Raw genomic sequence first — 27941 nt, forward strand, 5'->3', positions numbered from 1 at the left:
ATCTTCCTTGTTTAAATGTATGTCAGTCCCCTCCTTAAATATTCAGTGTCTGCGCCTCCACAACTATTTTTGGGTAGAAAATTCCAAAGTTTCACTCTCTTCTCAAAGAAGGAATTCCTCCTCATCTTGATCTGAAATGGGCAACCCCTATTTTGAAAGGATGCGGCACATGGGGAAAATGTCTATACACCGATGAGCATAAACCCAATCTGCAAAATCTTTCATTGTCATGACCTTTTCAACCCAGGAATCAATCTACCCTGTCCAGAGAATAAGCACATCTTCCATAAATATGAGGAGTAAAACTGGAAGTTTAATCAGATTTCATCTCACCAGTGTTTTAAAAGTTGTGTGATTAATATAGAGATGTGTTTAAGCTCGAGAGTGAGAGTAGAGAAATATTGTTGCCTGGACTGGAGGGTTTGAGTTATCAGGAAAAATTAGATTAGCCTGTTTTATTTTCTCTGGACCAATGGAGACTGATGAGTGAATGTATAGAGGTTAATTTAATGACCGGTATGAGGTTCAAGGATAGAATAGATCTTTATCCCAGGTTAGGAAAGTCTCAAGCTAGATGACATGGGTAGGGACAAAATTTAACAGAGATCTGAAAGGCAGGTTTTTCATACAGAGGGTGATGGTTATATGGAAGGAACTGCCAAAGAGTGTAACTGAGAGAAACACAATTTGGACAGGTACTTCTATAGAAAACGTTCACGTGGACAAGGGTCAAATGCAGGCAAGTGGAATTGGTTGAGTAAACAAGGAATCTGCTGATGCTGGGTAATGGTGTAATACATACAAGTACTAAAGAAACTCAGCAGATCATGTAGTATCCATGGAAAGTAAAATGCAGTTGATGTTTTAAGCTTGACCCCAATGCCTGAAAATCAGGCATATGCTTGAATAAGAAGGTGGAGTGGGGAGGGGAAGGAGCACTGGCTAGCAGGTTACAGGTGGATATAAGTGGGAGGGGAAGAAGAAAAAGGAGCTGAGAGTTGATGGAGGTTTGAGGGAGAGGGCTGAGAAAGATAGCTCTCTGATAGGAGAAGGAAGGAAAGGGCTGAAGATCTGGAGGAAGGGAGGAAGTGGGATGAGGGAAAGCAGAAGACCAGGAGAGAGGTTCAGTGGAAATTCAAGGTTGATATTGATGCTGTATAGTTGGAAACTGCTGAGATGGAATATTAGGTGTTATTCCTCCAGTTTATGAGTGGCTTTAATCTGGCAGTATATGAAGCCAACTGTCATGAAAGTCAAGAGATATCACTCCTCCACACAAAGCCTTCCCTACTTTTATACTTGTTACAAAAACTTCTTTACTTTTACATCTGTGCCTATTCCAATTAAGGCCAATATTGCCTTAACCTTCCTGAATTGCTTGCTTTATCTGCATGAGAAAATTGCTTGGACCCCTTATTCCATTTGAGCTATGAAACATTGTAATCCTGCTCCATTTAGATAATAATTTATTTTTTTAAATTCTTCCTTCCAAGATGGGTAACTTCACATTGTAGTACATCTACTAACTTCTTGTCTCCTCAGTTAACCCGACTCTATACTGTTGCAATGGGCTCTGCGGTCTTCTTCAAAGGAGGTTGCTGCCCGCCAAACTGTGAGGCGCCAAGATGCACGGTTTGAGGCGATATCAGCCCACTGGTGGTGGTCAATGTGGCAGGCACCAAGAGATTTCTTTAGGCAGTCCTTGTACCTTTTCTCACTGACAAAAGGCAAAGGAGGAAAAACCCAACACCCAACCCCAACCAACCAATTTTCCCCTGCAGCCGCTACAACCTTGTCTGCCTGTCCTGCATCGGACTTGTCAGCCACAAACGAGCCTGCAGCTGTCGTGGACCTTTACCCCCTCCATAAATCTTCATCCACGAAGCCAAGCCAAAGATACTGTTGCAATAAATAGCTAGTACATCTCAGTGGATCAAGCAATATCTATGGAGGCAATAGGTGAATATGGAGATTTTGGCTTGAAATTCTGCATCAATGTTGAGAAGGACAAGGAAGCATTGCCAGTTTTGAGCAGTATTATAAAAGAACAATATCTCATTTAGCACTTAGGGTAACTTGCAACCCAATAGTGGAGCATTGTATTTTCTGATTTCATGTAACCTACATTCTCTGGGGCACTGCTTGATCTGCTGAGTTTCTCCAGGTTTGTGTTTTTACTACAATTTATATGCACACATGCACACTTAAACCTACACACATACAAATACTTTTACAGATACTTAGGGACATTTCCCCCCCCCCACCATTTATGGCCACAGCAGCTTCTGTCTCAGACCTCCCTTGTAGTGCCAATCATTTTTATATCCTCTTATTCCTGATGCATGGTCTCATTCTGAAAAGTCACCTTGCACCTTTTGCTTCTGCAGAGTCTACTTGACCTGCTGAATTCTTCTTGCATTTTGTTTTTTTTTGTTCTTGATACCTGCGATTGCAATCTATTTTATCATGAAATGCCTTTGCAGGTTCTGTGTCCTTTTCCCAAATGCTAATTCACCAAGCTTTCTTCTGTCAGCAAATTAGGCTGCAGACTCTCAGTCAAAGTCATTATTATAAATAGTTGCCACACTGCATTGGTTACTGAATGCCAATCTCCAAATGATCCATTTATTCTTAGTTTTTACTTTTCTGTTAGTGATATATTAATCTCAACTTTAACCACTCTTATGCAGTGATTTTTTTCTGTGACCAGAATGATGGGGGTCCTTTATGATGTTAGCTGCCATCTTGAGACAGCATTTCATATGGATACATTCAATGCATGGGAAGTTGAAGCCTTTGATGGATCTGGTTTTGTTTGTTACCTTCTGCATTCCTGGGCATTTGAATTCCAAAACCAGGCTGTGATATAATTCGTCATTATATTTTTTTATATTTGCCTGGTTGGGAATTCCAGTGTTTTCCACATAAAAGATCAAAATAATTATTATTTAATGTATTTGGAATCTCTGCCAATGCACCTTTTCCTATTGTTAATGCTCCATTCTCATCCACCAGGTTTACTTTAGTTGCACTTTTAAAAAAAAATTTCTTGTAGAAGTTCTTATTGTTTGGTTTTATATTACTGACTAGTTTACTCTCACTCTTCCTTTTTCCTCTGTAATTTTCTTTGAAATCCTTTGAAATAATCAATCATCTGATCTGCCTCTAATCTATGCCACATTGTATATATTTAAAATTGATACCATCATTAACTTCTGTAGTTAGCCATGGATGGTTTGTTTTTCTCATCCAAATGCATCTTTGCTGAGATATATTGAAAATCTATGTATCTGTTGATCTATGGTCTGAACCTTCAATTTTCTGTTCCACATTGCACTTTATCCAAATATGTCTTCATGTGAATATAATTGTCTTTATTCAAATTTGGGTACTAAGTTATCAGATCTAAGATTATCACCCTCAAATATTAGATCCATAGAATATTACAGCACAGAAAAAACAGCCTTCGGCCCTTCTAGTCTGTGCTAAACCATTATTCTGCCTTATCTCACTGATCTGCACCCATTTCATATCCCTCCATACCCCTCTCATCAATGTACCTGTCCACAATTATCTTAAATGTTGAAATTAAGCCAGTATTCACCATTTCAGCTGTAAGCTTGTCCCATAGTCCCACCATTCTCTGTGTGAAGAAATTCCTCCTAATGTGTCCCCTAAACTTCTCCTCGTTTACCCTTAACCCATGTCCTCTGTTTTGTATCTCACCTAACCTCAGGTTAAAAACCCTACTTGCATTTACTCTATCTGCACCCATCATAACTTTGGATACCTCTATCAAATCTCCCCTTATTTTTTAACACTCCAGGGAATAAAGTCCTACCTGTTTAACCTTTCCAGTAACTCAGTTCCTCAATTCTCGGTAACGTCCTAGCAAATCATCTCTGCACACTCTTTCAATTTTACTGATATCTTTTCTGTAGTTAGGTGACCAAAACTGCACACAATATACTTTAAATTTGGCCTCACCCATTTCTTGTACAACTTTACCATAACATCTCAATTCCTATACTCAATACTTATGAAGGCCAACTAGCTATAATCTTTCTTCATGACCCTTTCTATCTGTGAATCCACTTTCAGGGAATTATATGTCCTTCTGTTGAACTCCTCAATGCCATACTGTTTACCAAATTTGAAATTTTATCATACTATCTTGGCACTTTACAGTGAAATAATTAATCTTGTGTCATTACACTATACCAGATCCTAAATAGTCTGTTCTGAGGTTGATTCTTCAATGTATTTCTTTAAGAAATCATCCCATCTACACCCTATGAATTTGTCCCCAAGGCTAACCTTGTGAAAATATAGTAATTGGATTATAATTATTTCAGATAAATATTTTAAAAGATAATTGATTTAGAAGTAAACTATTTTTTAAATGGAACTTTTTATTAATTTTATATGCATTCGAGTCTTTTTGGTGTTTGTGAATACTTCAAATTCAGTTTTAAAATGTTGCAGTATATTTCCTTGTCAGCTCTTAGTGCTGATTCTTCTCTTTTATTGGCTGCCAAAGCTTTTTGATAACGTTGGCATTGCTGCACGATAAACATCCTTTTATCCAATGCAAATAGACATTACTGAATCATTATGGGCAGGCATAACTTCAAAGTGAATCCCACCCATAGCTGCAAATCCAAGCCACACTCTGTTTTATTAAATCAGTGTTCATACTGATATGAGACTTTAACACTGAATTTAAATTCCTGGATGTGATTTAGATTAATTGATCATCAACATCCTTTATATTAAAGGATAAATGAAGGAGACAAATGACTGGCATTTTCTGAGATCTAGCCTGAGTAATCTCTAAATTTACAGGATTCAAAAACATTAGGTAGCCTCGTATAATCTGTTTGCATGATAATGCAATATTATTCTCTGTGAAAATTCATTTTTTTCCCCAAAGACTTTTTTAACTATGGTTCCAGTTGGTTGCAGTGTAAACACGTGAAAGGGAACAACCCTTGTCATTACAAAAAAATAGATGCATTGCCAATTTCCATAACTCACAACACATCCCATTACATTTTCACTTCTTTATTTTATGTTGCACTAAACAATGAAATAGATCAGGATGTGACCCAAATGCAATTTAGCTTCCAGATAAGAGTGTTGTGACCATGTAAACTCATGACCACATTAACAATTATTTAATAGCCTAATGTTTAATTTAGCTATTGTTTTAAACCTCCATAATATTTCATGGTATAACAGTGGTAATTGTGTTTGAAATTATTGTACATTTCTCAATATAAATATGTTTGTAATCTTTTGCAGGCCTGGTGTGTATGAAGTCTAGTACCTCTGTTGTAGAACTGGTTATGTTACTGTGTTCACAGGTAAGATATTTTGAAGTAATGGTTTCAAAATTCTGCCATTTAACACATTCAGTTATGAAAAACGCCACATCATCAGAATCACAATTGATGTGCAGATAGGCAATAAAAGAACAAAATAAGAGGCAAATTAAATGTTGAGGGTTTTTTTTGTATTTCTTAGTTATGTACTGTGGGTGGTTAGGAGACTATTATTGGACATGATATTCTATGAAATTCCCTCTTGCTGCTTTAGTTGAAGTAGATATTTGTGCTTCACTCTTGGATTTTGGAGTCTTCAAGAATCTCTTTAAAACTGATTGAGCTTTGGAATACAAGATATTTTGCTTAGGAAATCAAAAAGATAGATCGATCACTTGTCACTTGGCTAAGCACAGTTAGAATCTGCAGATCCCATTAATTCAGTCTTTATTTGATCTTTTACAAAACAAGCTCGTCATTTTGTTTATGACCCTTTAGTGATGATCCCAAGAATTTTCCTCCAATATGTTTATTCTTCTCCTAGCTCTGTGCAATGTAATGTGAAGAGGTATTATTTAAAAAAATAGGGCATGTAATTAGTAGCATTTAATACATTATAATATTTTGTAAAGATTCTGATGTTGAAAGGTTAACAAAATTTCAGGATGTTGAATGCAATGAGCATTTAATCCATGTTAAATTGCCTAACTTGGATGAAATCCAAATAAATCAAACACTGTGTTAACAAATGACATTACCCTGTTGTAAAGCTTTCCTACAATTAATTCTTTTGATTATTTTTATATCACTGGCATCTTTATTTTAATATCTGTGTTTCAAATTGATTTATTTCCTTTGAAACATTGTAAAAAATTAGCTTATATTGAAAATGATTGTTTCAATACAAAACGACCACAAAACAGTTGGAAGTTCAAATCTCAAAGGCAATACAAGAATCTTCTGTAACACTGTTATGACTATAACACTGTTTTCTTTTGAGTTCATTTTCTTATAATAATGAAAATTATTTCTATCCCTAAGTAGCAATGCTACATGATTAAAGTTGAATACAACCATATTGTCGCATTGGATATTGCGCCCCTGAGAATTTTTTCCTACTTTGCTGATTTGACTTTGAAAATCATTTGTAATAAGTCCTTTAAGGCACCAATTTCCCAGGAACAAAAAGTGATTATGCATAACACAATACCAACAAAAATAACTGAACAAAAAAGGGAACATGAACTGCATAACACATATTTCAGATTCCTCATATATTTTTGTTTAAAGTTAAAAGTAAATGTCACATTTCTGCAAATTAATTATTTGAAAAATGGTTCAGAAATAACTTTCTTACTTCACAATACGAATGTTAAAGATCAAAGCTATCTTACAAAATTGAATAAATGTACCAGACACTTTCACATACCTGTTGTCTTGAATATACATTTTGACTCAATTCACGTAAGGAAGCCATTAAATAGGTCAACTTTTTAATCTCTTCCCATGATATGAGTGATTGCTGAGCCGAGAAAAGAACTCTGTTGGCATGACTCTCTGTGGAATTAAGGCATCAGAAATTTCCTGCAGGGCACTTGGATTTTGAGGTCCCAAGCTTTAGTCCATATTTCAAGGTAAATTCCTGGAGATAAAGTCTGACAACAAAACATGGCAGATATTCAGAGCTTTGTAGCTTTTAAATTGAGATTTTAGGAATAAGTTGGTGTTAGGTAAGCTTCATTGCATTTTACTGCATTGTACCGGACGGAAAGCAACACAACATCTGGATAATGTTTTCTGATGATTTCATCATCTAATCATGAGACTAGCTTTATTCATTTCTTGGCTCCAGGAATTCCTACCATTAAGGACCCAAGAGATGAAACTTTGCCTCATATATTGATTGGGACTAATAGTTTGAAATTTGAGCTCTCTTCCTCTGTCCTTCACAAGGCCTTTTGGTACAAATCTGCTGATGAGTATGCAGTCTAAAGTTACAAATGCACTAATGCAAGTGAAATAAATATTCCAACTGATTTTCAGCACTCCTGAAACGCCAATTGCCTTTTAGTCTGTATGGATGCTGTGTGACCTCCCAAGTTTCTCCAGCACTTTTGTGCACTGCACCAGATCCCAGCCTCTGCAGATTTTCTTGTTTACGTCCTTGTATCACATAAGAAACCATTTGATTTATTTATTCTGCATTTGTTTGGAACATGTGTTGGGTTTTTTAAATCAGGCTATTTATTTGTTTAATTGATATGTTCTGTTGATCAAACATATTAAGTTATGTAAAAGAAACTGATCATTACATATTTTCTTAATTTTCCTTTTTAAAATGCTAGTAATCTCCTGTTAACAGCTTTAGATTGTCAATTGTATTAAAATATAAGATGCTGTATAAGACTTTAATTGCCAGAGGCTCACGTCTAAAGTATGTTCTAAATTTACACGAGGTTTCAGATTGCAAATGCCTGAAAATACATAATATGCCTAATTCAATTCAGATGGTCAACATTTCAAACCCTGAAGAATTGAAATCAGGTTCCTTGATCAAGAGGATTTTGGTGCTTCACTGCAAAGTTTATTTTTTTTTTTACAGTTTGAGATGTGATTGTCAGAATGCTGAAAATTCCCTTTCAGTTATGTTCAGATCAATTTTAAAGACACAAACTTACTTAACTAGTAACAAAACCATTTCTAAATGTAGATTGTTTCAAAAAATCATACCTAACATTTTTGCCAAAGTATTATTGAAAATAGTCAGTTGTGGATTGTTTGGCCTGTTGACAAATTTCAATGCAAAGCAAAGCCCTTGATTTACATGAATATACAGAGAAGAGTACAGCACAGAAACAGGCTCTTCAGCCTACAATGCACAATATCTGTGCCGAACACAATGCCAAATTAAACAAATCCCATCTGCCTCCACATGATCCATATCCATCCATTTCCTGCAGGTTTATGTAAATGCATAAATACCTCTTCACATTGCCATCATATCTTTCCAGCACAGTTTACCCCCACATCCCCAGCATAATGATCCAGCCAGCTAACACTCTGTGTAAAAATAACAGTCTTGTACATTTCCTTTAATGGTTTCCTCTCTCACCACAAAGCTATACCATCTAGTTATTGACATTTCTAACCCAGGAAAAACACTCTGATTACCAACTCTATCTTTCATAACTTAATACAGTATACTTCTATCAGATCTGTCCTCAACTCTTATGAGAAAACAATAAGATTTTGTTAAATCTCTATCTACCTAATAGTCTAATCCAGGCACTTCCCTGGTGAAGCTCTTTTGCATTCTTTCCAAAGGGATCCACATTATTCCTATGGTTAATATTAAAATGGCCTATTTCGTTCTCCCCCTACAGGTGTATGTTTTTTGGTCGTATCTTTCTCAACCCTCTGCTGTCTCCATCAATCAGTTCTCAGCTCCTTTCTCTTCTTCTCGTATCTGTATATCTGTATTCACCTATTGCCTTCTAGCCTGTACTCCTCCCACATCCCCTTCAACCCCCTACTTTCTTCTTCAGGCATCTGCTTGGCTTTGCAGCACACCTCAGGAAGGATTCGGGCCAAAACTACTACTTGCCTTCCATGGACCTGCTGAGTTTCTCCAGAACTTTTCTGTCCTTTTTATGTTATGTGATAGACTTGTAGGCACCGATTGGCTACAAGTGGGTGACTGGTGAATTCATCCTGCTTTATTATTATTTCAGAAATTAATGTCCAGCCAGCATTTTTGGGTGGCAGATGAGGAGAAGTTAGGTTTAGCTCTATGGGAAGTGATTCTTAATCCTTCCTTGAAGGATTCTTGATTTAGCATGGGAGACATTGGTGGATAGATAAGGTGGAGAGATTTCTAAAGGGCTTCCCAAACACCTGGTAGAAATAAGACTCATTCAGGAGGCAGTATGAATATAAACCACTGAAGCCAATACCATGCAGCCTTCACTCACTGCAACAAGCCACATATCTTAATAAAGATTGAAAGTGGCTCAGTTTGCATGAAGCTAGCATCTTAAAACTAACTAAGACAAACTGCAAAGTTTGTTTTATAGATTAACTATGGTAGATTGGGAACTCTATTTCAAAAGTAAATATTTAAGGAATTTGTATACAGTTTACAGGAAGTATATATCCCTTTTAAGGAACAAAACCTGACAGGAAAATTAGTACAACTGTGGCTCACAAGACAAGTTATAGATAGTATTAGACTAAAGACAAAGTATAATATCACCAAAAAGAACAAGTCAATGGAGCAACACACAAAAGGCTGGATGAACACAGTGGGTCAGTCAGCATCCGTGGAATGCATATATACAGGTATTTATCCAGACATCTAAAATGTGGAAAGCTCCAAAATCTGGCAAGTGGGGACTGGTGGTGGGGGAGGCGGCCGAGGGAGCGTGGTTGGGGGAGACTGCCAGGCGGCTGAGGGACCGGCGGTTGGGGGAGACGGCCGAGGGACCGGTGGTTGGGGGAGGCGGCCGAGGGACTGGTGGTTGGGGGATGTAGCTGAGGGACCGCGGTTGGGAGAGACTGCCAGGCGGCTGAGGGACCGCAGTTGGGGGAGGCGGCCGAGGGACTGGCGGTTGGGGGAGACGGTCGAAGGACCGGTGTTTGGGGGAGGCAACCGAGGGACCGCGATTGTGGGAGACTGTTGGGCGACCGAGGGACCGCGGTTGGGGGAGACTGCCAGGTGGCCAAGGGACCGTGGTTGGGGGAGGCGGCCGAGGGACTGCAGTTGGGGGAGACTGCCTGGTGGCTGAGGGACCGAGGTTGGGGGAGGCGGCCGAGGAACTGGCGGTTGGGGGAGACTGCCAGGCGACTTGAGGGACCATGGATGGGGGAGACTGCCAGGTGGCCGATGGACCGTGGTTGGGGGAGGGGGTCGAGGGGCCGGCGGTTGGGGAAGGGGCCGAGCGACCGGCGGTTGTGGGAGGGGGTCGGGAGACTGGAAGGGGGTGAGGTGGATGCAGCAGCACAATTCGGGTGGGCTTTCTGAAATCCATAAAAATCCGAAATTCAGAACACACTGTCCCCCAAGGATTCCGGATAAAGGATTGTGTACCTGTTCTGAGGCTTGGTGCAGTGGGAAAGGAACACAGTAGAGTCTTTCCATCACCATGCGTTGAAGAGCTGAGACTGAGGGAAAACCCTTCAAAACAAAAGAGGGGGGGGGGAGAGTAATGACAAGGAGCCACAATAGTGGCAATTGTATAGAGAATAAATGTAAGAATGTACAATGATGGGAATGTATGGACATAACACTAAAGGAGCAAAAAGACATGGAACTGTTTTCCTTTTTGTTTTATACTATTTAACTTTCACCAGGAAAGATCTGCAAATCTATAGATTGGGGAACTTTTAGAATAAGTTAGAAATTGACATTGAAAGTGAAAGTTGAAAACAATAGTAATTAAGGAAAGCACATAAAAATAAATTGTGATAACTTCCAAAAATATATAAAAAGGAAATAATTATTAAAAAAATATAGGCTCCTTACTGATTGTGGCAGAAGACATTAATTGGAGAATTTAGGTAAATATTTTGTGCCTTTAAAAGAAAAAAAATTCTCTGGAAATAATGAGCACTTATAGAATGAATAGAGGAGCTGAAAAAAAATGTGCATTAGTAAACAAAAAAATGGAAAAATTATCATATGAAACCAATAAATCCATCAGCTCTAATGATCTGCAATCCATGCTTTTGTAAGAAATATCTTTGGAGATAGATGATACATTACTGGATGTCTTAAGAAAGAATTATTGATTCTAGTATAGTTTCCACAGATTGGAAAGTAGTAAATTCAACCCCACTGTAAGGTAGAAAAGGAAGCTGCTGCTATTTAAATAAAGATTTTTTAAATGTTGAAACAGACATGCAAATAATAATAGGATTGGGTATGTGTGCATTTATGAAAGGAATAAATCTATTAAAACATTTGAGGTAGAACTGAGCAAAGTATGGTAAACCAGTGTACACTGTTATCTGGAATTCAAGCAACTAGCAGCCTCAGCAGCTGGCAAAAAAAAATCACAGAAAATAAATAGGTAAAAAATATAGGTTTAAAATTGTCGCTCCTTGCCGTTTGTTCACCAATCCATCCAATCTCAAGCAACTAGAAAATTCAGTTATCTGGCATCTATCAATCCCCTTACATGTTGGTTATGAGGGGTTTTTACTATATATAGTGTCTTTGGACCCTCAGAAGGCCTTAAAAGAAACCCTGCTGGAGGTTATTAAACCGAATGAGACCACATGAGTTGGCTGCAATATGTTGAGTCAGGATTGATTAATGGTCATAAAGCATTTTGCAGGAGTAAATGGATTGGAAGGCTGTGATCAGGGGGGCACCACTGCTCTTCACAATGATTTGAATAAAGCGATCATGTGTATTTTTAACTTTGACGAAGATTAGCAGAATTTTTTTTCACCCAGCAGATAGTAAATTTCCCGACCCAGGAAAGCCATGGAAGGTTTGTAATTGAGTATGTTCAATACAAATATTGATGGGTTTTTGTAAGGGTATCCAAAAAATGTGATCAGTGCAGGGAATTGGAGTTGAGGTAAAATGTCAGCCTTGATCTTAGTAAATGGTGGAGCAGACATAAGGGTCTTCCTTGCTGACTCTCAATTTTATTTCATTTCTACTTACCCATATCACCCAAGGAGTTTCATCAAAGCACTTCATCCTCTCTTGTCAAAATGGCTCCTACCACTATACCAGCTAGCTACTACTGGGATTTTTACTGTTTGAGGTGAATACTGTCAAAAACCATGTCTTGAGACATAATTCTCTTTTCAAGTTCTGCCGTGTCTTTCTTTTAACTTGCAATCCATACACCCCCCCCCCATGCCTCGCTTTGAAATGACCTAATTCTTGACCCTTTTTGCTTTGACAGGCCTAAGAACTATAATTTGCTCTAGCAGAGTGTGTTTCACGTGGCAGATGATTTTATTTGTATGTATGCTAAACAACTTTATTTGTTTGTGTGCTAAACAAGCATGCAGGGCTGTGCATCTGAGTCATCAACTTTGGCTTGGCTTCGCGGACGAAGATTTATGGAGGGGGTAAAAAGTCCACGTCAGCTGCAGGCTCGTTGGTGGCTGACAAGTCCGATGCGGGACAGGCAGACACGGTTGCAGCGGTTGCAGGGGAAAATTGGTTGGTTGGGGTTGGGTGTTGGGTTTTTCCTCCTTTGCCTTTTGTCAGTGAGGTGGGCTCTGCGGTCTTCTTCAAAGGAGGTTGCTGCCCGCCAAACTGTGAGGCGCCAAGATGCACGGTTTGAGGCGTTATCAGCCCACTGGCGGTGGTCAATGTGGCAGGCACCAAGAGATTTCTTTAGGCAGTCCTTGTACCTTTTCTTTGGTGCACCTCTGTCACGGTGGCCAGTGGAGAGCTCGCCATATAACAGGATCTTGGGAAGGCGATGGTCCTCCATTCTGGAGACGTGACCCATCCAGCGCAGCTGGATCTTCAGCAGCGTGGACTCGATGCTGTCGACCTCTGCCATCTCGAGTACTTCGACGTTAGGGGTGTAAGCGCTCCAATGGATGTTGAGGATAGAGCGGAGACAACGCTGGTGGAAGCGTTCTAGGAGCCGTAGGTGGTGCCGGTAGATGACCCATGATTCGGAGCCGAACAGGAGTGTGGGTATGACAACGGCTCTGTATACGCTTATCTTTGTGAGGTTTTTCAGTTGGTTGTTTTTCCAGACTCTTTTGTGTAGTCTTCCAAAGGCGCTATTTGCCTTGGCGAGTCTGTTGTCTATCTCATTGTCGATCCTTGCATCCGATGAAATGGTGCAGCCGAGATAGGTAAACTGGTTGACCGTTTTGAGTTTTGTGTGCCCGACGGAGATGTGGGGGGGCTGGTAGTCATGGTGGGGAGCTGGCTGATGGAGGACCTCAGTTTTCTTCAGGTATTTGTCAACAAAACCCCTGTAGCCAACCATTTTTTGGTTCACCACAATTGTTGGCATGGCTGCCAGAGAACCTGTCATGCTGTATGCATAAGAGTAACTGTTATGAGGAAATGGAAAAGGAAAAATAGAAATATCAATGACTTCCATCATACAACAGACAAATTATCTTCCTCAGCTCTTTCCAGTTCTGATGAAAGGTCTTTGACATGAAGCAATAACTATTTCTCTTTTGGGAAAGCTCATCACGAGAAATTGAACAAAGCTAGACAAACTGCTGGAAGAAGCATGTTGATTTCAAGGCGATTTGGAACTTTAAAATTTAAAAGAAGATGAGATTTAATCTGAGTTTTACCAGCATTTCTGTTTTTATTTTAGATTTCAAGCATTATTTAAAAATTCACAATCACCTTGAAATCGACTTGATTCTTCCAGTAGTTTGTCTCACTCTGTTCAATATTTCATTCATATTATAAGCTTACCTCGTGTTTGTATTCCAAGGGGAATGCTAAATAATGCATCTATATCTTGGAGAAATTGGTTTGTGCAATAGCCTTGAAGTTAGTATACAAGTTCATCAGAACATGTCACATTTCTGTAAAGCAATTAAAGAAAGAAACAAACACTTAAACAATTTGAGCATCAGCCCTGTTGAAATTTACCAGCAATCAATGTAAAAGTGGCCAAAATGAAGTATTACAGATGCTGGAAGTCTAATGAAAGACAGAAAATGGCAGAAAGACCTGAGCGGAATTAGTGGTGAAAAGACGTTAACCTAAGTACTGCATAATCAATCCCCTTTAAATAGCTCTAGTCAGGAGGTGTTTTTTTTTCTGCTGATGAATGTGCATTCAGCTTTGCGAAGTCAAGGAAGTGTTTTGGCAGAAATACTAAACTGAAAGGAGGCTTTGCTGGTGTCAAATCATATTATACTGGTTTTATCAGCTATGTTTTGAAGATTGTTGAGGGCAGTCTAAAAAATGCTAGTGCTATTTATTCCAATTTTTGTCATCCTAAATTTAAATCTGGTCAGAACAGAGATGAATTGATAGTTTCTTGAAGGGATCTTTACATACTGATTAAGTTCTCTACATTCTATATTAATACATGTCCTGAATAGAATTACGTGTAGTTTGTAGGAAGTTAAAATACACCACTGTTTTGCTTCTATCATGTAATAACACTTGCCTGCTCTTATCAATTTATTTTTGAATTGATCCATTATTTAGTGGATAGTATTAGTTCCAAATTGCATGAAGGTTAATTGAAATATAAATATATGAAACAATGTAAATCTGCTTGAGGTCTTTTCAGTTTCAATTTAAGAAGTCTTGTCAGCTGTCACTTAGGATTGTGTAGCCCACATCTGTCAATGGGCATGAATGAAGAGTGTCAGATCTAATTCTGAGAAACTCAATCATATTTTGCCATTCTTGTATTCTGACAGATCATATGTTAAATGTACTTAATACACTATTCAATGTAAGCATGTTAATGTCAAAAGCATTTTGTAGGCTGTGAAGGACATCTTGATATGGAAGCAAGTTCTTGCTATGATCCGAATACCACAAATCATACCACATTGTTTAAAATGTATTGAATTGAATCTATTGTAATGACATACATTGTGATAACTTGGTCATTCTATTCATATTCTTCCATGATTAATAAAGGAATCATAGCAACCAAAACTATTAACATTAAAGATTCATCAAAGTAGAACTCTTCAGAGGCAGTCAAACAGGTGCATTAAAAGATCCATGTGCATCAGAGATATAATTATCTGAAAATTCAGCTTGTGGTTTTCAAGAAGAAACAAGTTTCTTTAAAGTCAAATACTAAATGACTCATATTATCCTACTCAAATTAACCCACCTCTACATTATGAGATGCCATTTCAGCTCCAGTTCGCTGAATCTGCATCCTAAAAAAAAATCGTAAATTTGAAATTGTCTCTCAAACCTGTGTCCATCTTTCCAGAAACTTTCAAAAGATCCTTCATTACTATGTCACTAAAGTATCCCAAACCAAATTGCATCCTCTTTGAATATAACTGAGGTCCACATTCTGAAAAGACAAGCACAATGCATGTTCTCCATTCATTGAGTGGTTTAAAATTTATCAATCTGATCTCTCCAATTCAAGGTTATCTGCCGAAGTCTTAGATTTGCAATTTACTCCAGCTAATTGTGGAGAGGAGCTTATCATTCTCTTGCATCACATCAGAACTCTTTACTCTTCCCACAGCTTCTGCCTCCCTTCATAACCACAATTATCATTACACATTTTTCATTTCTATACTCTCCAACACAATTATTGTTATTTAATTTGCCAACTAACCATGGTTAGAAACCCCTCCCTCAAGTGTCTCTCCTTCCTTACCATTTCATCTTTCCTCCAGGTCTCTACCCCTTTCTCTTTCCTTTCCTTTCAAAGCATTGCCCTCTCCCCTTATCACTTCTCGGCTTTTTTTTCTCTTCTACCCTCACACCTGTATCCACTTATGACCTCTTACCTGTTACCCTGTGCTCCACCCCCTGTCCCTTCCTCCCTCCTTTCCACTCACCTCCCCCCTCCATCTTTTTATTCAAGCATCTACCTGTTTTGCTGATATCTTGACAAAGGGCTCAGGCTCAAATCATTGGTTACTCTTTACTTCTGATGAATGCTGTGTGACTTGCTGACACCTTTGGGTATTGCACTGTTAGAAAATGTCATTTTTCTTTACAATTTTCTTCATTTTTAATATGCATTGATGACAATTGTATATCACAGCAGAAGTTTCAAAATTCTTACATTTGTAGTTACATTATTCTTCACCGTGTAACTTCTACTTGTCTGACTTGAGAATTCCCAATTCTTTTGGATAGTTTTTTTCCTAAATATTGGCTCAATTTAGTGTCAGTAACCCCAGCCATTGAAATAGTTATGTGTTATGTAATTTTCTGTAAATGCAAGTTGTTAATTTGTGTTTTATAATTAAAAAAATATATATTTATGTCTTACAAGGCATCAGAATTTTTTTTACAATATTTCAATCTGAAACACAAAGTTTTAAAAAATATTTTCTATTAAACTGCAATTGGAGCAGTTAATTTGGAGACTCTCAGAGATCTTAAAATGTAGAAATAACAAATCTTACAATACTTATTGAGTTGTAGAATGAAGGAAATAAATCTTACAATACAGTTTTAACATAAATGTTTCAGTGCATTCCGAATGCATAATTTGCATGTGGTTCACAGAAGAAACAAATGTAAAATCATTGATTTCAAGAGAGAAATATTTTTAAAAATGAATGATTTGAGAGAAATTCATTTTGGGATCTTAAAAGAAGCAAAAAAAGGCAATGGGAACTCCATTATCAAAATATTTCTTTGAGCCATTTGTGCCAGCAGACTGGCAGATTTTTTACATGGTATGGTACTTAAAAAAAGAAAATGGGATGGAATAAGTAACTGTAGTCTGGTTACCTGGTATCAATGCTGCAAGAACTTCTGTAAAAACCTCAGGACAACTGCATAAATGAACATTAGAAATGTGTGTATTAATCATGTTTAACATGTATTCATTAATGTATCTGACTAACTAATTTTCTAAGAAAGTGATGGATGTCAGTGTGAGTTGCACATTCGATTTAATATACATGAATTTCAGTGATGTAATCAAGAAACTAAAAGCCAGAGGACACAAGGGTTGCTTACATGGCCACTTTGAAGACAATTGGGCTCATTCTGTGAAATAACTTTCTATGATTTTTGTAGCCATTATGAAGTAATACTATGTCTGATCTTTTTTAGGAATGGCAGAATTCTATTCAGAAGAATGCAGGACTGGCATTTATTGAACTCATTAATGAAGGAAGGTAACAAAATTTTATGCTGTTTAACTAAACTTGCAGCCTTAAAAGATCTGGAGTTTGAAAGAAAATTCATCTTTTTGACAATTTCCATTGAATATTATGGAGGAATTAGACAATTCAATTATTGAGTTTAAAATAGTCTCAAAGATATTAGCAATATCCAAGAAAATTCATCACCATAGGATGTAATATTTAAATTTCCACAAAACACTGAGATATCCAATCAATATTGATACATGTTTGTCGACAACTAATGAAACAGTAGGGAAGTATCATTTAAAGGATAAAGGGAGTTTTACATGTAAATTCATCTGCTACTCCATCTGTTAAAAGGAATATGTATCATGTATTTATAGCTGAGATTTCTTGATTTATTAAAGCAACGTAGTTTGGTAGAAGATACTATATCATGTTTGGGTTGACTAAGATTTTATTAACTATTATAAATTTAAATCCATTATGACTTTTTTGTTGCTTAGAATATATTCTTAATTGAGCTTCTGCATAAATGGAATGAGAAATGGACAAAGGTGAAAAGAAATAGTTTGAAAATTGTTACATTTTGCCAAGATATTTATTTGTTCATTTTTAACTGCTCTTTTCTAGGAACAATAGAAAAAAAAGTCATACATTTAAAATTTGTAAATATGCATTTAATAAAACTATAGCAACTGCTACTATTGACATTGAAAACTGGGGAAATTAAAGGACTTTATTGTTGTAACATTTTTATATTTAACCTCTCAAAAACTGATAATTGTGACAGAGTATATGTTTTCGGGAGATAAATTGGGAAATGTTTGTTAGTGTAGGTCACATACAAACACTTTAAAACCGATTTTATTTGAAATACTGGAGCTCTGCTAATGCTACTAATGCTAGACATATCGGCCCCACAGCCTTTGTAAGAGTTTTGGAGAGTGCGCAAGAGACTTCACTAATGAATTGTTGTTTACAAAAGGCAACAGATAAAAGATCTTGTTGGAGGCTCAGATTGTCTGGAGATGTTCCAAGAGGGTCATGAGGTTTTGCAAGCTAATCAAACAGGCTTTCTCTCTGTGTGTGAGACACACACACACACACACACACACACACACACACACACACACACACACACACACACACACACACACACACATCAGTTCTACAGTGTTACAACCAACAACAGCAGCTGGGACTGGAACAGGACAAGCTGGCAAGCTTGTGGAAAGTCCCATTTGAAAGATGGGTTGTGAGTTCTTGGTTTGGCCTGGTCAAAGCCCTTGATGGTTCATGCAAGAGGAGAGGACTGGCTGTCTAATGTTTCACTTGGAATAAGAGAAAAAAAAGGAACTTTGTGTTGTCCTGACAGAAAGAGGTTATCATCTGCAGAATCCTGAAGGGGCAAGTTTCGTCATCAGACACTGAATTGGCTGATGGAAGTAAATCAGTTGTGGATTCCTGAAACAACAAATCTCTCTCTGAAAACCGACAAGAACCTTCCTGAGTGGTAATCATTTACCTTTCAAGCACCAAAGCCTGGTGAACTTTATAAATGTTAAATTCTGTGCATAGTATAAAAATTGCCTGCAACCAGTGAACTTGGAAGAATGAGAAGTGAGATTTGACAGTTAACCAAAGAACTTTTCTGAACTTACACATACACATGCGCTTAGAATTAGAAGGGGTTAAGTTAGTTAAGTCAATTGTGATAAGTTAAAGTGTGATTCTGTTTTCATGTTTAAAGATAATTAAAAACAACTTTTGTTTAAGTAACTTGATGGATATCTATTGCTGTTGGGTTTATGAGTCCTCTGGGCTTGTAACAATATTTTAAAATTATTCGCTTGAATAATATTTTGGTGTATTTATCTTTTAAGATGAATTGAAGAAACTGGCAATTCTAAACACCAGGAAAGCATCTAAATCGTGGTTATTCATCATCAGTTAAGAATTTAATTGTGCAGTTGCCTATAATTAACAGAACATAAACTATTAATGAATTGCTGAGTTTAAGTACACTATAGAATGGCCAGAAATTATAAAGAAGATCATTGCAGAAATTTTTTTAAAACACCTTTGTAATTAGAACAAAGTGCATTTAATTACACATTCTCCTTATATAGGACTGTTTTTCTTTTTGAGAATAAAGTTAGAGAGAGATTATTAAAAGATTGTTGGATGAACAGAGACTTAGCAAATGATGCATTGCATATTATCAAATTGGATTTTCTTAAACAAACAATTAAGGTTTTCATCAGACAAAGACCACTCACAAGTCAATTGCTCATGAAATCAAATTTGTACATATGGAAGTGAGTTTTCGGTTTACTGAAGTCTCTTAAATTAACAAGTACTAAAGACAAATTTTGTATCTGCGAGAGTGGGTGAAACCTAACAGTTGACCCAGATATGTTCCATGTCTAACTTAATTTCACCACGTTGGCTTTAGCAGATGTTTCCCCTGCTCCCCATCCATTATAAGCCATTGCATTTACTCTTCATTATTCCTCTCTCTTCCTCAGGTTACAGAGCCAAACCTGTTCACATCTAACACTACTAATCAATGTCTTTAATCTTGTAATTCAACCTTGTAACCTAATGCCATAATTCCCACTAGTTCTATAGGTATATTCTAACTATCTTCAGTTTTCTTCCTTTTAAAAATAATTTTAATAAATTGATAAAGAGAAATTTTATGTTTTTATTGTTTAGATATTAATTAATTATATAGCTTTTCTATAATGCAATACAGAATATGAGTCATATTTAAATTATACATTGTCTTATATATTTCTCGAAAAAAGTGAAAAATCTTTGAGAATTTCACCTCATATTCTAATATTGAGATATACATTGTAATTATTTAATTAGACCAATGTCTTCTAGTTGTATAAAAAAATTAAAATAAGACATAATTAAAAAAGAAAAAAACCCATACAAATCTAACCCCTTCCACGAAACACGGACACCAACAAATACATTGTAAATAATTGAGAAACAGCTCTCAGACATTGGATAGAAAATCCCCTGCCTAAGTAATCAAATTATGATAATAGTCCATGAATGGGGTCCATATCTTGTCAAAACAATCTATAGTTTTAGTTGATTCCTGTACAGATTATTGGAACTCAGTGTTCTAGCATATGATTTTTGATACATACTGTATTTAGCTATTAGTCAACATTCTTTTGGCTGTTTATCATTGAGTTACAGTAAAGTAACAACATAACTCAATTGCCTTTAATTCGAAAACTAGTGGCACAGTCAGTGCAACACTATTATAGCATCTGCGATCGGGGTTCGAATTCGTCATTATCTGTAAGGACTTTGCATGTTATCCCTGTATCTGCGAGGGTTTCCTCCGGGTGCTCCAATTTCCTCCCACTATTCAAATGTATTGAGTTGTGGGTCAATTAGGTGTAATTAGATGGCATGGGTTCATGGGATGAAATGGCCTGTTACCATGCTGTCAGCCTAAAAAAAAATTTTAAATTAAAGCTTCTGTGATCTATTGTTACTTCTGTTCAGAGTCCAGAGGACCCCAAAACCCAGCAGTAATAGATATTCACCAAGACAAATGGTTACTTAAACAAAAGTTACTTTTAATTATCTTTAAACATGAAAACAGAATCACACTTTAACATCATTATTGGCGTAACTAACCTAACTTAACACCCTTCTAATTCTATGTAATATGTATGTAAGTTCTGGAAAGTTCTTTGATTCACAGCCCAATCTCATTTCTCATTCCTCCAAGTTCACTGGTTGCAGGAAATTCTTATACTGTGCACAGAATTTAACATTTCTGAATTTCACCAGGCTCTGATGCTTGAAAGGTAAATGGTTATTGCTCAGGAAGTTTCTTGTTGGTTTTCAGAGAGAGATTTGTTGTTCGCTGGACACCTACAAATGATTCCTTGTAACCAGCCACTTCTGTGTCTTGCCGAAGAAACTTGCCCTATCAGGGTTTTTCAGATGATAACCTCTTTCTTTCAGGTCACCACAGAGTTCCTTTTTGTTTCTCTTATTTCAAGTGAAACATTAGGCAGCCAATCCTCTCCTCTTGCATGAACTACATGGGCTTTGACCAGGCTGAACCCATCTTACAAATGGGGTTTTTCCACTAGCTTCCCAGCTTGTTCTGTTCCAGTCCCAGGTCTGCTGCTGACTGTAAAACTGCAGAACTGAATTTTCTCTCCCTCCCTCTCTCTCTCTCTCTCTCAGAGAAAAATCCTGTTTTACTCTCTCTGCTTGCAAAACCACAAGACCCTCTTAGAACAGCAAGTTCCACTCCAGACAGCCTGTGGCTCTGATGAGCTCTTTCATCTGTTGCCCTTTTGTAAACAATCCATTAGTGAAGTCTCTTGGGCACTCTCCAAAGCTTTTGCAAAGGCTCTTGGCGCCGACCTGTCTAACATGAGCGGAGCTCCACTATTTTTAGTTAGATCTATTTTAAAGTGTTTGTATGTGTCCTACAATAAAAAAAAAACCTGCCCCAATATATCTCCCAAAAACATATCTATAATCTGAAACACTTCAAAGAAATGCTGATTTTAAAACATAGGTCTTTTTTTCTTCTTTGGGGATGACTAAGTTGTTATTCAGCAATCTTAAAAAAAAAATCTGAGGTGAAAGTTAATTTAGATCATTTATGTTTGTTCTTGCTAAGTTAATTTCATAACACTTGTAACTGCTGTTTAGTTACAGATCTGCATCATTGCCACTGTGCAAAATAATATTGGGAAGTTTATGAATTTTTCTGCGAAGTTACTTGAGTTTGAAGCAGCAATGTGTAAAATTTATTTCCATTAATCAAGCCAAAAAGCATTTGTAAAACATAGTAAACAAAAAAAAAGATTTGATGCTTTTTTTTAAAGGTTGCTGTGCCATGCAATGAAGGACCACATAGTTAGAGTGGCTAATGAGGCAGAGTTCATTCTGAACAGACAGAGAGCAGAAGATGTTCACAAGCATGCAGAATTTGAGGTATGTTTTCTGCTTTTGGTAAATAGTTGTAGAAATTGAAATTCAAAGCATAAAATCATTTTTGCATAAGTAGCAGATTTTTAATTGGGTTAATAATTGAAACCTGATCTAAAAATATTGGCCAAAATAACTGACAAATTATGTAATATTACCTATTTCCAAACTCAATATAACATTAGTGTTTATTTTCAATTTGCCATTAATGGCTCTGAGAAATCCTAATATTTCCAAGGTGTGACAGTTTATTTTTTCAAGTATTATTTTATATTCCTACATTATTTAGAATAATACAATATTTGCTTTCAAAATATGTTTGCATAAACTGACAAAGGCAAACAACTACCTTGGATATTGCTTCTGTGACTGTGGATGGCTACCATTGTATATACAACATTCTAAACCTTTTAAATCCAATTGTATGCAAAGGATTGAAATATTAGGATTGAATACAGCCATTAATTGCAATATGTTTGTTTTATTAATCAAAATGTAAATAAATTCTAAATGATATACTGTATCAAGTTTTAAAATATTAACATTACACAACTTGTATTGTAAATTTTATATTAATGTATTTTAAATTGTAGGTCTAGAGTTACCTGACCAAAAACTTGCAGCTAAAAATTAATAATGTCTGATCACTTACAGTACAGCACAACTCTGATTTATCTGAAATGGTCTCTTTATGTTTTTTTTTTCAGAAAACTGGTCATTTTTTAAAAAGCGTAGTTGCAAAAGCAAATCATTTGTAACAGTGTTGAAACAACAAGGGAAAGCTTTATAAGCATCAAAATAATGGTTAATTCTCACCATAAAATTCTGGCTATGGCTGATCCCCGATACATCCCCAATGCCACTGCTAACCACCGAGACCTCCCAGCCATCCACCACCGTCGATCCCCAACATATCCCCACTGCTGCCACCAATTCCTGGAGAGGCTTCCCAGGTCAGTGGAACACTCACTGGCGGATGGACAGGTTCCTGTCTCCCCATGACCTCGTTCCAACAGGGCTGTTCCGGTTTCACTTCCTGGTTCTTGATGTTGGACCCTTCACAGAGCTAGTCTTTGCCTGTGCAACTTCCCCTCCGAACTGATCACCCATACCTCCCCAATGAAGTCCCGCTCCTGCCTGGGAGCCTGATGTCCAGCTCCTGCCCGCGAGTCTGAGCAGGGGTGTAGTGTGGGGTGGGGGGGAAGCAGGGGGAGCGACAACTTCCTCCCCATTTTCAGCCGCCAGCGTCCTGATCCTATGGTCTTCCCACACTGCATATTTTTGAACTATGAGACCATGGTATCTGCCACAGATGCCATGGTTTCACAGTGTTACCAGAACTCCTGATGCCTGACTCAGAATTCTTTCCTTGGCCGACACCAGAACTTCTGTCGTACATCCAGTATGCATGTGTGGAGGGCAAGGAAAGGGTTCAATGTCAGTGTCGGAAGCTCTGGTGTGCGCAGGAAGGAGGGAGGGAAGGGGAAAGAGGAAAGGGGAGGGGAGTGAGAGAAGGAAATAGAGAGGAAAGTAAGGGGAGAGGGAGGGGGGAGGGAAGGGAGAGGAATGAGGGAGAAATTGCCACTGAGCCCGAGGTCCCACTCCTGCCCGGGAGGCTGATTTCCTTGATGACACTAGGACAAAGGATTCTTCCGACCACTTGGGGCTGGGACAGGTGTACGCAGTTTGAGAGGGAGAGTTGGAAAAAAATGTCACTAGGGGAAGGTAAAGAAGATATGGAAAGAGAGAGGGGAGGGAGTTACTTGAAACTAGGACAATTGTCCTTCTAATTTCATGTCGGGTGAAGTTTTTTTTCAACCTGTGAAGTCAGTTTGGTTCTGAAAAAATTTTGGCTAAATTAGGATTTCTGATTGTTTTGGATATCTTCATTTATCCAAACTTTCTTCGGAGGTGAACAGATGTCACTTCTGGTTAAAAAAAAAAATCAGATAAATGAGGATTTTGGATATTCGGAATTGTAATATATAAAAGCTCTCATTTGAATTTATGTATGTGAAAGAACGCTGACCTAATGCTGTCTTCATTATTGTTTCTGACACGAGGAAGTTCAGAGAAAAAGAAACAATGTTTCAGATTCTGGAAATTTTACATTCAAATAGAAAGTACTAGAAAATATTCAGTGGGTCATACATAATAAATGAAGCAGCAGTAATGTTTTGGGTTTAGACAGACATAATGGTTATCATTTCAAATCAATGTCCTTGTAACAGAGCCAGTAAGCGTTCAACCAAGCAGACTGCAAGTTCCCTGGAATCTTTTTTGTTAAAATGTATGCATTATATGAAGAGGCACATGATCACGCTAAGAACCATTGTACAGACATTTGTGAAGCTGCCATGTATTGTAATGGAGATCAGCTTGCTTTGTTAACATGGTAAATGGCTTGGGGCATTAGATAGATTTCACCATAATATCAGAATCGAATTTATTGTCCTGAACAAGTCACAGAATTCAGTGTTTTGCAGCAGTATCACAGTGCAAACATTCATATTATAAACCATCTTACAACAATAAATATAAAAAAATAAATATAATTGTACACGAATAGTAAGGCAGTGTCTTTGGTTTGTTGATTATTCCGGAATCTGATGGCAGCGGGGAAGAAGCTGTCCTGTGCCACTGAGTGCTCACCTTTAGGCTCCTATACCTCCACCCCCAACTGATGGTAGCAGAGCGAAAAGGGCATGACTTGGGTAGTGGGGTCTTTGAGGATAGAGGCTGCTTTTTTAAGATGCCATCTCATGTAGATGCCCTTGATGGAGTGAAGTCTGGTGCCTGTGATGTCTCAGGCCTCTGGAGTTTTTTTTCTTGTCCTGAGATTTGTCACCTCCATACCAAACATAGATGCAAACAGCCAGAATGTTCTCTATGGTGCACCTGTAGAAGTTTTCGAGAGTCTTCGGTGACATACCTAATCTCCTCAAACCTCACAAAGTATAGCCATTGGCGAACCTTCTTCGTGATTCTTGAAGATGTTGGCACCCAGGAATTTAAAGTTCTTGACCCTCTCTACTACTGAGCCCTCAATGAGGACTGGGTCCTTTTCCCCTGACTTCCTCCTGAAGTCCACCATCATCTCCTAGTTTTTGCTAACATTGAGCGCAAGTTTGTTGGTGTGACACCATTCAAAAAGTTAATCTATCTCTCTCCTGTATGCTTACTCATTACCGTTTGTGTTTCTGCCAACATCTGTGGTGTAATCAGCAAATTTGTAGATGGCATTGGAATTGTGCCTTGCCACACAATCATGGGTGCATAATGAGTAGACCATTGGGCTAAGCACATATCCTTGGGGTGCGCCTGTGTTGATAATCAGTAAGGAGGAGATGTTGTTTCCAATTCGTACTGACTGTGGTCTTCTGATGAGAAAGTCAAGGATCCAGTTTCAGAGGGGGAGTGTGCAGAGGCCTAGAGTTTGTAGCTTCTTGACCAGCACTAAGGGAATAAGGTATTGAAGGCTGAGCTGTAGTCGATGAAGAGCAGCCGTGTATGAATTGCTGTTTGCGAGGTGATCCTTAAAATTTTAAGGAAAAGAGTTGAAGCCCATTTCATTCTATCATCACTGCCTCTTCTTCCCTTCCCACCATGTTACCTCACCAGCCATAAACTATTTTACTGCGGGTGCTTCCTATCTGTAGAATTTTATTACTGTTTTTACCCTGACACCTCCGCTGCTAACCCCACCCATGCACAAGCTGCAGAACCCAGTGCTTACACTGCTGAACTCAACCCTGGCTATCCACATGTTGGAGCCACCTACATTTCAGCTGCTAAGTCTGGCACTGGCCGCCCGCAAGCCGGAGGCCCCAGCTCCTTCGACTCGTACCATATCATCATTTCAGATAGTGGTACTTAGCCTGGTCCTGCCCACCCCTGTTCCAGCATCGTCACTGACTCCATCGCTACTTCCCGTCCTGACCTTGTCCTTCTCAAGGCAGATACCTTGGATGCCTCCACTGCTGGATCCCACTGTCACATCCCCCACCACCACTCATTATCCTTCCCTCTCCCTACTCTTCACATCCTTCCCTACTCCTCAACCCCCCCATCTGCTCCTTTGAGCTTCCCCTTTCTCCCCACCACCCTACCCTGCTGACCCTCACAAACACTCCTCTTTCCCCCCCTGTCCTCCACAGCTCTCCACCTCCCTCTGACACCCTCCCTTATTCCTTATGACACCCTCCCTTCCTCCTTCTGACACCCTATTCTTTCCCTGGCTGGATTTTTACTCTCCCCTCTGACCTTCTACTCTATGAAACAAAATGCTCTATTCTCAGTAGAGGCCTCACATCTGTCCCCCTTCGCCTAACCTCAATGAGGTGAGCATGCCAAACTCTTCCATGCCAACTTCTTCAACCAAGATTCTCCACCCCTTTTGACTGAAGACTCCTTCTTCCCCCCACCCCCCCCCCCCCCCCCAAAGCCTTCTTCATCTTCTTGGATACCCTGTTCTGGCCTTTTACCAAGACTTTATCTTTTTATTTCCAACTACTGCTGAGACATCAACTTTCTCGACCACTGCTCCCCTCTCTTACTCTAATTTCACACCTCCTTCCTTGGAACATAATGCCCTCCACTTTCTCTGCACTAATTCCAACCTCACTATCAAACCCATAAACAAGCGTGATGCTGTTGTCATCTGGCGCATTGACCTTGACCTTGCCGAAGTCAGATGACAACTCACAGTCACGTCTTCTTACTCTTTGAACAGAACTACGCCAAGAAAGATCAAGCATTCATCTCATGCACCATCACTGACCACATCACTTCCAGCCATCTCCCTCCCACAGCCTTTAACCTCATTGTTTCCCAACTCTGCACTGCTTGGTTCTTTCTCTTACCTAAGATCTACAAACCAATTGTCCTGGGAGACCGATTATTTCCATGTGCTCCTAGCCCACTGCACAGGTATCATCTTACCTCAACTCCATTTTGCCTGCCCTGATCCAGTCCATTCCTACCTACAACTATGTTAGTTCTTATCCCCTTCATCATTTCAAAAACTTCCAGTTCTCAAAGGTCTCAAAGCCCTTTGTTTCTCTATCAACCAGTTCCCCATCACACTCCTCCATCTGGCAGAACTTGTTCTCTCCCACAATATATTTTCCCTTAGCTCATTCCACATTCTCCAAGTCAAATGGGTAGCCATGGATACCCGCATATATGTTCTAGCAATCCTCACATTTTTGTGGGGTATGTGGTGCAATCCATGCTACAAGCCTGCACAGGCAAGGCTCATGAACTCTTCATCTGCTACATCGATAACTATATTACTATGCCCTCCTGCACTCATGCTGAGCTCATCAACTTCATCCATTTTGCTGCTAATGTTCACCCTCACCTCAAATTCACTTGGGCCCATCTCTGGCAACACTCTCCTCTTTTTTGATCTCTCTGTCTCCATCTCGGGTGACAATTTGTCTCCAGATATTTTCTCCAAAATTGATCAACTCCTAGTTACTTTGACTACATCTCTTCACACCTGTCCCCTGTAAAGATTCTATTCCTTCCTCTCAATTCCTGTACCTCCATCACATCTGGTCTCAGGATGAGGTCTTCCCTCCCAGAACATCTGGGATGTCCTTTTACAATAACTGCCATCAACTTAACCCTTATTTGCAACTCCTCTATTTCCTTCACCACTGCACTGGCTCCTTTTGCCTCTTGATTCAACAAGGACAGGTCTCCCCTTATCCTCATCTACCAAACCACACTAACGCCCACATCTAGATATTATCCTCCATAATTTCTGCCAACTACAATGTGATCCCCCCACCAGACATGTCTTGCCTTCTCTTCCCATCTCCGCTTTCCGTAGGGACTGTTCCCTTC

General features: G+C 38.5%; 1 protein-coding gene across 26 annotated transcripts in view; it reads left to right on the forward strand.

Annotated features, from left to right (window-relative positions):
- nbeaa (neurobeachin a) overlaps positions 1–27941 on the forward strand; it is a 1045297-nt gene that overhangs the window by 628300 nt on the left and 389056 nt on the right. For all 26 annotated transcript variants that reach the window (XM_069891655.1, XM_069891654.1, XM_069891651.1 and 23 more), the window contains 3 exons: positions 5305–5366; positions 17065–17129; positions 21986–22094. In XM_069891655.1, the coding sequence (XP_069747756.1) occupies positions 5305–5366; positions 17065–17129; positions 21986–22094 (236 nt within the window). The remainder of the gene's footprint in view (positions 1–5304; positions 5367–17064; positions 17130–21985; positions 22095–27941) is intronic.

Source organism: Narcine bancroftii, chromosome 7 (assembly GCF_036971445.1).
Source record: "Narcine bancroftii isolate sNarBan1 chromosome 7, sNarBan1.hap1, whole genome shotgun sequence".
NCBI lineage: Eukaryota > Metazoa > Chordata > Chondrichthyes > Torpediniformes > Narcinidae > Narcine > Narcine bancroftii.